Below are 18,043 nucleotides of genomic sequence, written 5' to 3'. Positions count from 1 at the left end.
TCTGTCTGACAGGACGTTTCTTCTATGGGCCCTAATTTTAGACATGTCAGCTAAGTAGCCCGTCTGCCCTGTATATAGCTCAGTTTGATTGATGCCTTGACTTACATATAAACCCCGGCGCTTTCTGAGTCCAGCTCTATTGAGTGTCCGGTTTCTCTGCATAGAGGCTGTTTGGTGTCAGCTTATCTGTCCTCACCTTCCGATAAGGTACGTTCTCATAGTTGATACTCGACTGTCCACTTTTGTAGCCTAATTGCCTTATGCCATACAAGGAATAACTCTTTGCTATGTGCATGCGATGTCTCATCATGGCAATAGTTTTAGCCAGTTTCATTTATTTAAATGTGTAGAGTTCAAAAATATCCCTGGTTCTGACTTTCAAACAAGCATAGTGTATTAAGATGGTATTAAGACTTAAACTTAATATTCAGTAACAACCGGCTATATATGTATACTGTAGCTGTCATCACTGGTCTATGGTGTGATTTGCCTTTGGTGTTTAAGTCTGTCGTGACTCTTAAAACAGTTCTGAAGAATTGAACCCTACATGGTGTGGGCTCGAACTTAAGTCGTTATACATTAAGATAAGACTGCGTGACATTAAGTAACCCTGTCCTAACTTTTGAGACGTACACCCACGACATCTATCTCCTGCTTGCATGACGAGGAACGAAGTTCATAGTTTTACCTACAGGAGGAGTTGCCTGGAAAACTTAACTCTGGCTACACTTTTAACAACCCATGCCTTTTGTGAATTCGACTTCCACTTTTTTTTATTGGGGCCAAGACTCAAGTCTAAATTGACTTTTATTATAATGCAGTGTTGACACCCCAGTCACTGCCCCTGTGCGTTGAATGTAGTGCTCGTTTCTCCCGGACACTTCGGTTTCCTCCACCCACAAACACGATTGCCTTAATATATGTGAAAAACACATGAATGGGGAAGAGTGTGTGTTAAACGTCAATCACTTAAATTAATATTACTGGTTATTCTTGTCATAATTTGGCAGGTATTCCGGAATATATGTGTATAAGTAACGGGATTAAAGCAATTTTCGTTTTTGGTTAGGTTATTGTAGCACACATATGCCTGTATAGGTTTTTCGTTAATTTGTTTCGTACGTTATTTATTTATTTGATTGTGTTTTACGCCAAATTCAAGAATATTTCACTTTTATGAGGGCAACTAGCATTATATAGTGAAGAAACGACGAGCAACAGTTGATTCTTGAAAAAGAATAGACAAGACGCGGAGCGAGTTGTTTCTCCTACTTCAGTGTGTTTGCAGTAATGTAATCACTATCAGTTCTTTTTCAAGAATCACGCGGTGTCATTTCAAACAAATAACAATAATAATTTAAAAAAAACGTTACATCACAATTAGCGTCAATTAATGCTCTTTCGTGCCCACTGAGCCGCATTATTTGCACAAGAGGAGTATAATACGTAACGTGGTTGTTCTTTCGTGACTGTTACATGAAGTTGTTGTGCAACAGAGTTAGAGCTTTTAGCCAGTGTGAGTCCAGTCGGCTGTACTCTATAGAGCTTATTATATAAGCATACACTAGATGTGTAAGATTATGGACAGTGACAAGGTCTATGATTAGTTATGCGGGGAAGACAGTTTGAATTGATTGAAGCTTACATATAATATGGGGAAGTCTTATGGTAAATTATACAAACTCTGTCACATCGACATAACCAGGCCTCGAGATGTTACGAAATAAATTTCACATTGATCAGAAACGAATTGACCCTTCATACATGACTTTCTTATGACGGGTTAGACAAAGGATTCACGTCTGAAAAGTCGTCTAAAAAGAAAAGGTTGTACGGTCTTCCCGGATGGCTCAGTGGGATATTGGAGTGTTTTAAAACCTTGTGTTCGTGGGCTGTATTGTACGCCAATCGAAGGCGCACTTAGGTGGAACAAGTCCTCATCCATAACCACTAAAACCACAAACTTGCGAGTGTGGATTTTTGAAAAATAATGAACTGTGCAGACAATAGTGTGACGTTACAGCAAACGTTTAAACCGAGCGAAAACCCACGACCATCCTAGAGTATCCTTGCTGCAAGACCTTTCCACGTGCGACCGGAGAGGAAGCCTGGATGAGGTCGACTTGAACTCGCAATGATCCCAGTAGTGAGATGCTCCTGGGTATTTGTGGCGCGCCACGCCCCCCCCCCCCCCCCCCCCACCCCTGTGCCGTATCCCACTTTCATCGGTACAGGGTTACACCGGACCAAGTGTGAATCCATGTAGTCAATCGGCCGACTGCTCAATCAATTGTTCAACTACTTTCACCCTGAAAATGGTAAACCTCTTCAAACTTTGCGTGAAATTGCGTCAGTTAATTGCATATCTCGCCTGATTTCCCATCAGTCATGTGAAAGTTGATCTACTTAACTTGAGATGGGCTATATGTTGGTTTTAACTGCATATTAAAACTGTCTTCATTAATTTGGGGTAGTTTTATCAGATGTTTCAAAAGTAAAAAACTTTCATTACTGCGAGGCATGGGTTCAAAAGTTCGACCATGAAGAAAGTGGTCAATATGTTCTCATACATATTTTGATTCACATATATTAGTAAGTTTTTGTTAAGAAAATACTTCTGCATATTTAATTTAAGGCTGCATTGACAACTTAATTTACATTTCCACTTCACTCCTGAAATCTATAGTTAGATAGTGCTTGCGGTTTAACGTCGTACTTAACAATTTTTCAGTCACATGGCGACGAAGGAGTCCTTACATTGCATGTAATGTGCCTCCTTGTTGCAGTACGGTTTTCCACCGCTCTTTTATCAAGTGCTGCTTCACTGAGATGACGCATACTCCAGAACACTTCACATCTGTTTACTGTGCTTGTGTACGATACGCGTACTATACAACACTTCAGCTCTGGTTATTTGGTTGGTGTTGAACGCTACGCCTGCCCTAGAACACTTCGTTTCTGTTTACTGGGTTTGTGTACGCTACCACATACATTGCAAACACTTCAGTTTGGTTTACTGGGTTGGTGGTGTACGATACGCATACGCTAGAAACACTCTTCAGTGTGCTGGGTTAGTGTTCGCTTCACAAACTCTAGAACACTTCTGTTCTGTTTACTGGGTTGGTCCTGTACGCTACGCATACTCTAGAACACTTCAGCTTTGTTTACTGGATTGGTGTTGTACGCTACGCATACTTTACAACAGTTCAGTTGTATTAGTTTGGAAAGGTGAATGAGTGAATTGAAATGGTCACGAGGCATACGGATGAGCTTTTGGTTTCTTCTGTACACCATCTGTAGTTCATTTTTCTCTGCGTATATCTTTTACCGGTGAATAAACTGTATGGGACTGACACGAAAACCTGCGGATGGTCGTGGGTTTCCCCCGGGCTTTGCCCGGTTTCCACCCACTATAATGCTGGCCCCCGTCGTATAAGTGAAATATTCTTGAGTACGGCGTAAAACACCAATCAAATAAATAAATAAATAAATAAATAAACTGACACGAAAATCTGGTGAGAGCCACTGGATTTTGCAATTATAGGGGTAACAGATATCGGCATTGTTGTCACTGTACGCTGCGATATCAGTTTATAGTTGGCGAGTACACTATATAGTGTGAAACCAAGAAATCCAGAGTAAAATGATAGGCTTTCCGCACCCTGTGATACACCTGCTCGTATAAGGTAGAGGCTAAATGATATAATGATATTCGATATACGGGTTCCTATTATAGCGCTATAGTTTCGAAATATATAGGTTATTCGACAAGACGATTTACTCAAGAAGAAACACGAGTGCTGATAACCTTGCCATATAATATACACTACAGCCACATGTATATATCAATGCCCGTACGGTATCATTTACGACATAGGGACGAATACATGTATGATGTATTACATGCATAATGTGTCTAGCCTAATGTGAAGTGTCTGTTGTGATGACGTTGTGACGAGCAGTCTGATCTGGTACACTAGAACTTGATGCGATGGGTATTATACTTTCGAAGCCCGAAATACGCATGCCTCTTCCTCTGTAGAAAAGATAAGTACCCTCTGAAATGTTAAACTGGAATGTTATATAATACAATGTTATATAGTAATGTTAAAACCAACATTTTGGCCGTGATGGAAGGATGAAAGCAATTATAATGTCAGATTTACACTTTCTAAAGTGTGAGAAAAATAACACTTATAGAAAATGTCTTATGTCAGATCAGGCCATTGAGGATCTGTGATCTGTCTCTGTAAGACCATTGTCCACTTCGATGACCTGTTGCCTACTCAGATGACCTGTTAGGTCAGTGGAGCGAGATGACTTTCTGGAAGATCTTTTTTTCAAAAGCTCTATCAGGATGAAGATAGCGCTTATCGTGCTTTAAATAAGTTGAAAGTGTTGGAGTTATTTGCACTTTGTGTGAAATGCAGTGTTTGGAATAGCATCACTGATCGAAACAGCGTTGTCGGATGACTGACCTTGCGAATCTAGATATCCAGACCTTGTAATCTGCTCACGAAAAGTGAATTGAATAAAGGTTTATCAGATTGGGGCTTTGACTGATGCGTGTGTCTTGTGGATTATATCAGGTCAAGCATGATCACCGGATATCGCTCATCTCTTCTCTAAGCGCAGGAACATTGTCTTTATCATTCTGGTTTCTCGCCAACGTCGTATTGGTAACTGTGGTCGATGAAACACATTATTGTGCGATGGTAAAATGCTTTTCATTCATTGTTTTAAACCTTCCCCTTTAGTTTGGTTTATGTCTTCTACTTCTTCGTTTTGGTTGTTTCTGTTACGGATCTGTAAGACTGGGCTTCAGTATTCTACCTCTTGTGTTTGGCTGCTTGTGTTTGGCTGCTTGTGTTAAGAATTTGTACGACCCTGTCTCATTGCCCTACTTCCTATATAAGAGGGGTGAGGTGGTGAAAAAAAAAAGAATATAAAACATGTCGTCCAGTGTTATTTGTTGCGTGGCAGGGGAAAGAGTCAAGAGTCAGCATGAATTGTGGCTTAAGTCTTAGATGTAAGTGTTGTTACACTACGGCCAAGTAAAGTGAAACACATGTTGGTTCAAACGCTGTTACATTGATATTATCTTTACTGGCGCATGTTGATGTTTACTTAAGACGTCTAATACATGGGTACAGCCAGGTTTGTGGATAGAGAAGCTTTAGAAGAGAGATAGAAAGTAAAATGACAGTAATTTGTACTGTTGTGGTATTGAAAATGGACAACCTTCTCAGCATGATAGACAAGTTGGTGTTAATTCGAAACAGAGGATCACCTCATAAAACTGACATTGTTTTCATTACACATTATGTTAAAAATGCAAATACTGTCTATTTACAGCTTACAGTGTTCTTGCAATACACGCATCAGAAACGTCTCTAATGACACCACACGCCGCGGTTTTTTCCCCCCACAGACTTCCTTTGAACACAAAGACGACCACATCACCTTTCTAGTCTTTCAGTTCGTCTTTCTTTACATTCGCTTTAGGAAAAGTATTTGTTGTTCTTTTGTTTCTTGTTCTCAAGTGGGAATTTTCATACACTTTTGCGATTTAAACGTCTTTTAAAATGTGTTTTCAAAACTTGCAAGCACTACTCATTGGTAAATTAATCATCTGAAAAGGATGTTTTTTTCTCTCTGTCTGTACATACATGTGTCTGGTGACCGTAAGCTTGATTCATACCAGATCAGTGTATGAACCTCGCCACTACGCCAGTCTCTCGAGTTTTGGCTATTGATATATATGTGTACAATTTCTTGTTCGTAGTAAAAAAAAAACAAACGAACACCCCGCCGTAATTAAGTAACGTTTGGCAAGCTACTGATCTGAATGTTGTCTCTGTTTTCTCGCGATTAAATGGTAACCACCTTTATCACTCGGTCACGACCCGCTACCTTGGATGAAGTATGCTGAAAAAAACCGGGCAGAGCCATCCGCAGGTTGCTGAAAGACCTTCCCACTTACGGCCGGAGAGGGAGCCAGCATGAGCTGGACTTTCACAGCGACTGCATTAGAGAGAGGCATCTGGGTCTTTACGCTGCCCTAGCGCACTGACCAACTTAGCCCCCGAGGCTAAGGGGTTTAACCAGTGAAATGAAAGCTTCAATCTGTATGTAAGCGATTAATTGTATGGGAACGGGAGTTTCACAAAATCAATACAGGATATATGTTTTGGCCATAGTAAGCAACTCTAAAACGCCGCTCATGTTTTTGACATCCTAACTTATAAAGTAAGCTTCTTATCTGTGAACATGGGACATTGATTTAGCGAGAGTTTCATGCAAGGTGACACGAATTCCTGTACGAGGACGGTATTGCGAATTTGCGTTTGTGTTATTAAATGTATTTACCCCAATGTGAACTTCAAAGAGCATTTATAAGCTGAACAGTATTGCCAAACGAAATAAACTTATGGAACGAGTGCCTGCAGTTAAACTTAAGATAAAGATAAGGTAAATACTCATCCACATGATTGCACTTGCCTAACGGTGAGTAGCGTTTAGGCATGCCGGCACATTATGAATAATGAGTAAAGTCAGCTTGTAGGACGCCCAAGTGTTTTAAGGGTACATATGTAGGTGGTCCAATATACCAAAGCTATATAACACAGGTGAATTATTTACATGCAGATTATTCCGTTGCCTTTCTGTTTAGACGCCGTTTTACTCAGCGGATGGCATCGTTGACGCTGAAGTCAACTGTAAAGAACTGTGGTGATAAAAAAAAGAGAAAACAACAACAACAAAAAAAAACAATAAACAAACAAAACAAAAAACAACAAAACAACACGCATCTAGTTTATGCTGTAAAGCCTCACATACAGAATTCTTGATTAGAATATCACGGTGACGCAATATCATAGGGACGCAGTATAGTTTTACGCCATATGACTTTATCAGGGAATAGGTGGATTCAATCACTCACTGTACGTGGAGTCTTTTCTGCTGTGGCTTAACGTTTGTTAAGGCCACGTGCCTTGCACGAATACAGTATACATATCTGTACGTCACACCGGTGTGGAAAAGTTAATCATTAACTGGACAAATGTCGGTGGTTTACGTCGAGCACTCGTGTTTCCTCCGCACGTTTTTTAAGGGCAAAAATGTGTCACTTGAAGTTGATGTATTTTAGGTCTGACAGGTTTGTGCGTCGCTCTGTCTGTCCGTCCTTCGGCTGGTCAGTCGGTCGATCTGTCAGACGTTTGACATATCCTTAACTTGTGCCATTCACTTAACCAGGGGCTTCGTGCAAGACGATATCAAATGTGCGTCGCAGATATTGCTAATTTGCGCTTGTTTCATTGGTGTTCAACGCGGCATCGAGTGTATTTAATCTTATGTCAGCAGTGTTAGGTTTGTTGGTTAATCCGGAAGCAATGGTTCAGAGTTGAAAGACACGCGTTGACGTACATAAGGAGGTATGTTATGTGTAGTATGTAACATAATTAAAGACGTACAGCATAGAGAGTAAAATCAGAACAGCTACAACAGTGTGATAGCTGTTAAATGGTCACACGTAGCCGGTGAAATACGGCCTCTTGTTAATTTACCTCAGTCAGACATTGGATTCAAGCTTGCAACCTCAAGCTTTGATATTTTGAGAGCATGCTTTTTGTGTGAAAAGCACGTTATGTAAAACAGTATGTAAATGTACAGTTGAACGAGGAGCAGGTTGATAATTGTGCTCAGAGCATGCGCAATAATGCTTTATGTTTATTTCTGTGGTGTTGAATGGTGCTCTCCAACATTGGTAATTTAGACAGTGATATACCTTAATGAACATGTCGTCACAATTCAGCTGGGTTGTTTAAGCTCAAGGCAACTTTTTAAAACTGCTGTTCAGACCAAGACTACAGACTATGCAAACTGTTGGCCTACATTAGGGTATAGACGTTGTATTGCTTACACTAAAACTCAGGTAATGCAGTCGAAAGTAGTTTTTCTTGTTGACGTATATTTTATTTAAACCTACAGGAAAATAGATTTATCTAAGTGAATGTTTTGTATTTCATCGATGTCCAGTGATGCTTAATTCATCTGGTTCGTTGAGTGAACAATTTAAGCGGCGTGGTGTTTGTATTCTGTGTCTGACTCGAACTATTGCATGTCTGGCTTCAATAAAAAGACAAAACATGATGACATACATTGCGTGTGTTTCGTGATTCAGTTCTAAGGTAAACCCTTCGTCAACAGGACTGGAGCTCTAATTACTTGCTGATACCTAAAAGGTACATACATGTAAATCAACTGAAGCATCATGTTGAGCAAACCTTGTTTTCTGGGATCAGTGATCAATGTTAAACTCCAACTGAAGAACTGCCTTAGTTTTCTTTACCAGACATCGTAACATATTGTTTCTTTGGTTGTATCTCGACCGCCCTCAAGCGTAATGATGAGATCCCCTCAGGGGAAATAATTGGCTTTTTCGGCTTTTGAAAAATTTGATAAACTCTTACAATTTGTCATTCGGTGAGAACATTATCTTACATACGCATAATATATTGTTATTCTAGGGAGTGTAACGAAAGGCTGGCATGACGAAGGTCAATCCAACATGCAGTCATAGGATTCCTATGGTTTAGTACAGGACACACGGGCATTGTGATGGGCCCAGTCTTTGGTGTATGGCGTGCAGGGTTCTTTGATTTCAAAAAAGAACGCCCAACATAGTTTCGTGTCTCTTGCAAACGGTAATGTTTATCGTTTCATCAGCACATGAATATGAATACACAGCAATTTCATCAAACGAGCCATATTGACACGTTTCCTTTAAAAACTGGTCTAGATGTCAACGTGGAAACTTCTCAGCTTTACTGGGTATACTGTCAAGATATGGATTAACTCACTTGGGTATTATGTGTACTTTTCACCTGCTTTTGTTGCTATATTCTTGTTGTATAAACACATCTGAACAGGCATAACTGTGGCATTCCTGACAGGTGGGCCTTTGTGGTGAGAGAGTGGGAGGGGGTGGGTGCAAAGCGGGGCGTAGATACATGTACTGTAGAGTTTACTTTTCTTGCTCTCTTGCATTATGCAGTTTGTTGCTGTATCTCTTCTAATATGTGTAGACCACTTCGGTGGCCTAAGGGTTAGAGATGTCGCCTCGAAGTCGAGAGACAATGGTCCTGTAGCAGCGGCAGCACTTTAACGGCATGGACGAAAATTTGTTAAATACGACGTTAAGCCCTAAACACTCACTCATTTACTCACCTTCATTTGCCTCTTAAAATGTACTTATTGAGGTGGGGATTTGAAGTATATACGATTTGTTAGAATGAAATGGACCAGGCAGCTTTGGCTTCACCAACATTCCACAATTCGGTGACGAGGTTTTGGGTTGTGCACGGGTAGTCTTTGTGCCAAATGTTTTCACAGCTTTATGGATGGAACCACTTCCTGTTCTCTTCGGTCAGTTATAAACAGACAAAGCCTCGAGAGAGAATTCTCTACTGTCTTTACTATCCTGCTGAGAGAGAAAATCCCAGCTAGGAAGCGGATATACATGTACTGACACCGGCTATTAGACAAGCGCTCCCTGCGGGTGGTTTCTTCTTAACATCCCACTTACGCGTTGATTAAACGAAATTTAAAAGCCACTGAAAATTTTACCGAAAATTATGTTATTTTGCAGGATATTTTGTTATGATCATAACTGTAACATAAGTAATTAGGCTTACATATCCACCTATAAAACTGACCACCACGGTGTAAGTAGAAAAATTATTTAGTATGGCATTAAGCAACAATCAAAGAAAATAAATGCATTATATTCCTCAATAATACTTTTGGCATTCCCATAACAGTTTAATGTTAAGACATAACTACAGCTACAGACAGGCAATATGTAAAATGTTGGTATAAACGCACAATTGGCTTGTATGCCACGTCATTACAAATGTATGTTGTAACGACTTGGAGTATGTGAACACAGCAAAAGTTGAACGCATGTGGATGAAAGTACAGATGTTTTTTTATGTTTTTGACTGAGCCTAGTTTGTTAAACTTGAAAGGCCTATTCACACAGGAAAACTAACAGCCAGGCGCATGTACTACCCTATTTCACATTCGTCTAACACTATATTCTTCAATATTGCAATATAGGTCCGAGTGAGTGAAGATGTTCATCAACAAACAAGTTATATATGGGGCGCCCTGAGAACATACATATGAATAGTTGAATGCTGTCAAAAGTTCAGCTGTAAATATAAATGGCGTATTATGTTATGATATATTTGTAAAGATATTTACATTTGGCTTGTTTCATAAAATATATTACCGATTTGCATCTAAACCAGCGAAGTTCATCCATTGATGTGGATATACATTTGGTCTCGCTGACGGTGCTTGAACTACCCATGCATCTTGTGAAGTATGGAATAAAGGGGCGTTGTACCAAGGAGAAAGGCGGAGGGTTTCTTTTCTGCTGTGCATTACATGGGTCCCTGTACACTATAACCTTGATACATATTTCAGTTAGTTCACAATGTTAGCACTTGATCACAAGCCTGTATGTATGCAAATATTAATGAATGTTCCAGACTTACAGTTAGATTCAAACCATAGTCAATGCAGCGGTTTAATGCAGCGTGCATGGGGATCACGTGTAACGCTGTATTCCGAGTCTAACTTAATGTTCAGCCTCTCAAAACCTCTGGAATGTACTTTTAGACATGGTTGGATGAAGTTTAGCGCCATGCTGCACAAAATTCAAACGTGAATTTTTAAGTACTTTATATGATGGGGAAACATTTAATTCTCTGCTGTTACACGACATTGCTTGCTGACTAACCGTATGATTTACGAAAAGAACTACACAGAAACAGTGATGTGTAACAGGAAAGAACAGAACAGCTTTAAAGCGGGAAATAATCTCAATAACGTATAATTTTACGATTCCTTGGTTAAGAATTTTTCTGAGACATTTTCTATACCTATCAGGTTACCATATCTGCACGTAATGTCATACAGAAAAGCTACTTCATAGAGTATGCAGTATTTGTTGAACTTATGTGTGTACTGTGAATGTAGTATGGAAAAGGAAGGAATAAGGGAATATCGAAGTTAACGAAACCAAACGGTCACTAATACATATGTTACTGGTTAAAGTGTTAACTCCGTTTTCTTTCGACATTTTGGCTGCATTTAGGTGCCCTATATTATGTGTGCACACTTAATCAGAAGCAAAATTAAAAATATAAGAAAATCTCTGACAATAAGTGGAGAATTTATTGCTCATTATTTTGTCAGCATTTTATGGTTGGGCATAAAACTGTGATTATACAACTTCCATAACATGGTTTAGCTGTCTGTGGTTTGCATTTGTGGTTATTATGTAACCCTGGCCTTAAGTTATTGCGGTTATAAATGACACGTGATTTTAATAGCAGTCCGTTGTACGCAGCTTTTATAATTTGATATTTGCACTAGATGGTATTTTAGTGGCTGTGAGTGCATGATTGCAAACTGGCTGCTAGCTATAAAAATTAGTTCATCGCTTAGTAAACATACAAGAGGTCTGCACGTGTATTGTTGGGGCGGAAGATTGTTGGTTCCATAATAATTATCCTGCAGAACTGAGCGGAATAGCGCAGTTTAGTTATTATTTCTGTCAAAAGTTTGGTGTGAATAACGTGAAATACGGTTTGCATCAAACGTCAATAGACCCAGTCATGTAATAATAGTGTAATACCGAATGTGATACAAGATTAATGTCAACTGACCAGAGATGTAATGTACACTGTACATGTATGCAGTTCTCATCTTTCACTAGTATTACAGACAACATACCAGTGTTGATAGCAGTGCACAGATTTGATATCATAGATGTTACTTACATCACTATCTGCCTGTGTTCGCATATCGTTATTTCTCTGCACCTGTCGTGTACAGGTAAAGTTTCACAGGTAACACAACTTGTCAGTCATTACAAACTGAAGCAGCTTTGTTAACCGCCGATGTACACGAAGTGCTCGCTTTGACTAGCTCATGTTTATATAATCGTTTACGTGAGGCATGTGCAGCATTTTGCGTGTGTTAATTTCATACCCAGAGGAAGTTCAAATAATTCTTTTTTCTCCCTCACCTGGTGGGGTTTGTAGGTCGCAAGCCGTTGAGAAAGCCACTGACCCCACCTCGGGCTCTCAGGGTCGATCTTATTGGTCTATCCGTAGCTCAGCATAGAATCTGATCAATCCTCCCGACAGACCTGCGCAGTCGGTGTCTCCAAGTACGTACCATACTAATAAAAGGCCGTGGAAAACTCCGCACGAACGCAGAGAACATTGGCGCTAGGAGGTTACCTGTTACAGGAAATTAGCAAGCTGTCAGCAGACTTACTCCTTACTCAAGCACCATGGGAAGCTGGGGATATGGATCAGAGGATGGTAAGTGAATGTTACATATACCACTACGATTCATTTCAATTATTTACACCGAAGTAGAATTATTTGCAAACCTGTGGTATTTGTATAGTGGATAATGTATGGGAGAGTTCTTTATGATGTGGGAAAATAACATGTGCTCTGTAGCTAGAGTACGACATGCATGGCGCAAGTATAACCAATGTATAGATTAGTGTTACCGGTGGATACAAAAGGGGTAATTTTGAGGGCATGTGGCTTAAAAGATTATGAACTCGCGTAATACGTTCAGGATTAACGTTTGTTCCGAAATGTGACCCCTCTGTGTCCACGAACGGCAAGCAATGTCGCAAGCACGACTGAGACCTTACCTGCTCCCCCCTCTAGAATAGTGCAATTTAAAAAAAAAAGATTTTTTTGTAGGTTTAGCATGGTTTCCCACATTTCTTGACAGATTTTAGCATTCGGTAGGTAAGAATTTAGAATTTTAAAAAGTGAAATGTATATGTATTTTATGTGATGCTCTACTTCATCGATCCAGGAAGTACGTCATATCACGTAATAATCAATAAAACATCAAACAATATACACGTTTTTATATATAACCCATCAAACTAAAACCATCCGTGTTTACATAACCCATCAAACTAAAGACAATTGTGTTTATGTAACCCATCAAACCAAGGACATCCGTGTTTTTACAACCCATCAAACCAAAGACATCCGTTCTTACTTATATAACCCATTAAACCAAATACACACGTACTTACTTATATAACTCATCAAACTAAGAAGGGAAACTACAACAATGAAGTGGACCATAAAAGACGACGCTGTTGGTTTTTACACAAAAACTGGAGAATACGCGGGTCAAAGGTTACAGTTGTTAAAGAATTAACAGTGGAGACAGAAATATTTTTGTAGCTAGCCGAGGCTAGGCTTTTTCAGCCAGTAAATCCCAGTGTTAAGTCGAAGAAAAACAAGGTTAAAATCTCACAAGCATTCAACTTATTTGTGACGACCCCATTTCCAATTTACCGGGCATTTGAACAATGCGGCGTGACCCCATTCTCCAGCATAAAGGAAGTGCTCATTAACAAATAAACATATAGCCCACAGACTGAAAAGCCATGTAACTTCTTCTTAACAGGTCGGCTGGAAAGATGTAATTATAAACGTGTGATAATCTTATAAGAAAGGTTACAGTTTCTATTTTTGTCTTCTGCAAGAACGGATAAATATATTGAAATTCATTGGGGATATTGTCAGAGTAATGGCCATGCTCGTTACTGTGGTCATCCATTGGCAGTGAGGAATGATATGTTGTATAGTTAGAAAACAATCAAGCTTCAACATCAGTGTAAATGAACTCGCAAAAATGATTATTTAACCAACTTAATCTTTATTATTACCGCCAATGTCTTTGTTAATATGCTATACGAAAATGAATACGGGTTAATTAAAACTTCTTATTATTACGTCTGTAATAAGTGGAATATCATCATCCAATTTTATATTTAAGAAAGAAACATAATAACTGAATGATTTAGCCTACTGGGCCCGTTTGTTCAAAATTAGTTTAATATTTAGCACCAGATTTAACACCGAGTCAAGTCTTCAGTTTTGTATTTGGCCTAAAAATATGTAACATTATAGTACGATATGAACTAAAACTGCTGTTGATATATAAAATATGACTTATTCGCTAATACACTTATTCGCTAATTTCCGGCGTTGTTGTTATTGACCTGGAAGGCAAACAACAGGAGCAGGTTTGCTCTGTAGACGCATAAACGTTAGCGACAAAGACGACTTATCTCCCTACACCGTGATTTAAACAAAGCAGCTGTGATGTGTATCTAAGAATAAACATAAACTATTATATTACTACTGAAGATTTTCAGCCTTTTAACATTAAAAGTTTTAAGTTAATGGAACACCAGATCAAACAAGCGAAAGTAAGCATCGAATTGAAAACTCTGTATTATGTAAATAAGGTAATGACTGATTTAAAACATCCGCTTTCTGACGTGTGCCCTGTGCATGATGCCGAACGAAAGACTAATGGAAAGTTGTTTCCATGCCCCGAGTTTTAAAATTTTAAATCTTAAATTCCGCTACACATGAAACAATATCAATCGTGAAATGTTAACCAGTGAAATTAAATAAATACAAGGAGCACTGGTGATCAGTTCAAACTGTGTACATATTGGTTAATGAATTTGAGCGCAAATGAACAATGTGGAACCACCATTTTCCTGGTATTTTGATTGAAAATAAATTTAAATTGATAGCACACTAATCTGGTAGAAACTTAAAAAAAACACCCCCAAAACATGGTGTATTCTATCATCAAAACTTACTTAAAAGTTTGCAAAACAGTCTGTTATTTTGCTTGATAAGCCAAAACCCTCCTCAGTTTGTCGTTAATTTTGGATGTAGTCGTGGTAAAGAATAAACGTTCACTGCAGCCATAGGCACCCAACTCACTGAGTTGTAGGGGTGGTGTAGGTGACCCAGTGTAACTCCAGTGTACAGATAAACCCAGCGAATCATCCGAACAGTCGCTTTAAGGGTCGTTGATAAATTTATACGTACCGTGACCCGATTGCACAGCAATGCTGACTGAGTAGATGTAGTGTATACATTTGACCCTGACCTCAACCCCTCTGTTACAAGCTCATGTTGAACATATATGAATCCCAACGACAAAATGTTGAAAGGTTATCGCTAAACTTTGCCAAGAGACGATGACCTGTCTGCTGTTATCGCTCTTTCTAACAAGTGATTTATACAGGAGTTACTTCTACAACCATCATGTATGTTGACTGCATATGTCTTATAAGGTCAGGTGATCAAAGATGGCGTGGCTGTAAAGGGCTAAGCGGAGAACGAATGCTTCTCGTCAAAATGAATAAAAGATCTGGATAACTTCATATCATTTTCGATATGCGGTGTTAGACATAGTATATGGTAAAGTATTGAGTAGTAAGTCATTCATCCTCCCACACCGTATGCCCTGGACCAATGGAGTGGGGTGCTCTAATCCTGCTCAATTGGTCTGTCCCGGCTTTACGTCCAGTGGAATGAGTGTGGGCTTCGATTTTGCTCAACACCAAAACATGGCCGCCTGCCCCAAAACGTTACCGCAGCACCAAACGCTACCCCCCCCTCTCCGAACACTATCGCCGCCCCCAAAACGTTACCCCCACCGCCCCCCTCAAAAACAAAAAAAAAAAGACAACAACAACACACCCCCCTAAAAAAAAAACAAAAAAAAAAACAATGCCACCGCCAGTGTGATTACTAACCAAAGTGTTGCGGTTCGCGGAAGGAATATCCTTCTCAACGCATCGAATGTCATCAGTTAGTTTTTACTTCTTTTGAAATAATTCCAATCTGTTCTATATTTTCAGGCCCACACACGTGGTCAAAGAGTTTTCCGGCAGCGGCGGGTAAGAGACAGTCGCCTATCGACATCCTGACGTCCAGCTGTACCTATGACGAGGAACTGGCGAGTAAACCGCTCACCATTAACTACCAGACGGAGAAGGATTTGACACTGGGCAACTGCGGGTACAGTCTGAAGGCCGGAGTCAAGGCCGAGTCTTGTAAGTCGTATCAAGGTATCCTAACGGAATATCCATTATGAACTGAGATCGAAAGTTATCTCATATTTGTGTCTCCGTCGCTATGGAAGTGATGAGCTCTCATGGAAATGCTCCACGTTTGACGATCCGTCAGCTCGTGTGTCTGTGTGTCTGTAACACGTGGCCTGACTTAGAGTTCCGGGTGAACCTACGACCATCCGCAGTGTTACAATTACACTGTTTCTGGAGAATATTATTAACTATTAAGTCTTGGTCACAATATAATTTAAACGCATTTTGAGGTCAGTTTAAAACAAAAAAATGCTTGACTGATTGATATTCTCAGTTACTTGGAAACTATTTGCACTAGATGGTATTTTAGTGGCTGTGAGTGCATGATTGCACATGGCAACGACTTCCTTGTGTCAGTTTATGTGTGAGCATATGCATTTCTTCCACACCAAGCCACATCTACGCATTACGTTAGCCATTTCGTACAATCAGTACAGTGTCGCCAGGAACCATGTATTATATGCATCACAGGGATTAGTTATGCAAAAAAAAAAAAAAATGAAACTCAAAACCGCCACAAGTAATAGGTTACCAGAAGGATAGGTAGCATTTCGATGTAGCGCCCTTATTGAGCTTAGAACGGAAAGTCACATATATAAACGATGTATTATTCTACGTTAAACATAAAAAAGGAATAAAATGTTTGACAAAGTGAGCAAAATCCAAATCTTTGACAAATGTGTAACATTTTGCTCATACACAACATGTGTGACAAATTTGTCCATTTGGTGTTTGGTTTTAAACCTCAATCTTGATTTTAATGCGGTCGCAGTGAGTTTAAGTCCAGCTCATACTGGCTTCTGCTGGCAACAGGCCAGTGGTCGTGGGAATCCCTCGGGCCTTACCCAGTTTCCTCCTAATGCTGGCCATCGTCGTGAAGTAGTATATTCTTGCGTACGACATAAAACACCAGTCAAATAAATAAATAAATCAGTATTGGTTTTACCGTGACTGTTCTGGAAAATCGGTTGTATATAGGTGGCACTATTTGAGTACAACAATGAATACAAAGGCAAGAGGAGCTCAGATGTACGGGAATCGTAGTAAATCGTAGTAGGATTTAGTCGTGTAACGTTTGTCTTACATAGGTCAAGGCAACTTAGTGAAATTGGGTACAGACTGAAGCTCTGTGAGAGAGCAATTCCAGGACTCGTGTTTCCTCTCAAGAGCAACTGACGATGCCGTTGGAGAGATACTAACATGTATGAACATACATATATTATATATATATATATATATATATATATATATATATATATATGCAGACTACATGCAGCCTATAGACTGCGTTGAACATAATCATATATATATATATATGCATATATATATATATATATATATATATATATATATATATATATATATATATATATATATATATATGTGGGTATATAGAACGTTTTCCGAACGGTTTTGAGTATGAATGAACTGACGTTACAATCATCATTTTGTAGTGTCATGTGAGCCGGGTGTTTTTTCCTCCGGGGATTGTTAAACACCGCGTTAATTGTCTGACCATCTAAAACAGTAATCATTATCATTGACTGGTCTGATACACGCGTCTGCAAACTATAGTTTCTTATCTGAATCTAACGTGGGTCTAATCAAACAGCACATGATCCCCAACTGATTCGACACACATGAATGAATTCAAAGAACGCAGTGAAATGGCCCCGGTGTCGTGTGGCGATGAATAAGCTTGAAACTAACCAGATAATGTACACCATACTAGAAGTGATTTTGCCCATTTGTTTATTACCACGTCGTCTGGTTCAGTGGCCTCGGCTGTTTAAGAATTTCTGAGTATTACATCGATTAGTAGGTTATTGACATCGTGCGGTAAGCACAGTAAAACCCTTTCTCTAAGGTGGTGAACGCCCACAAATTACGTGCAAACAATTACCTAGACGATCTTGTAATTCCAGTGGGAAAAGGTGAACAGGACATTGTCGTTTGTAAGACATCACTATATGCTTCTGAGCCAGTTTTATTCAGTTATAC

The 18,043-nt window shown here is 39.4% G+C and overlaps 1 protein-coding gene across 2 annotated transcripts in view; it reads left to right on the top strand.

The window, feature by feature from the left end:
- The window catches only part of LOC135474817 (carbonic anhydrase 2-like), a 45,047-nt gene that overhangs the window by 20,247 nt on the left and 6,757 nt on the right, over positions 1-18,043 (top strand). For both annotated transcript variants that reach the window (XM_064754416.1, XM_064754417.1), the window contains exons 2-3: positions 12,120-12,404; positions 15,797-15,991. In XM_064754416.1, the coding sequence (XP_064610486.1) occupies positions 12,374-12,404; positions 15,797-15,991 (226 nt within the window). In that variant the 5' untranslated portion in view covers positions 12,120-12,373. The remainder of the gene's footprint in view (positions 1-12,119; positions 12,405-15,796; positions 15,992-18,043) is intronic.

The sequence above is a fragment of the Liolophura sinensis genome, chromosome 9 (assembly GCF_032854445.1).
Source record: "Liolophura sinensis isolate JHLJ2023 chromosome 9, CUHK_Ljap_v2, whole genome shotgun sequence".
Taxonomy (NCBI): domain Eukaryota; kingdom Metazoa; phylum Mollusca; class Polyplacophora; order Chitonida; family Chitonidae; genus Liolophura; species Liolophura sinensis.
This window is presented reverse-complemented; position numbering and strand designations above follow the sequence as displayed.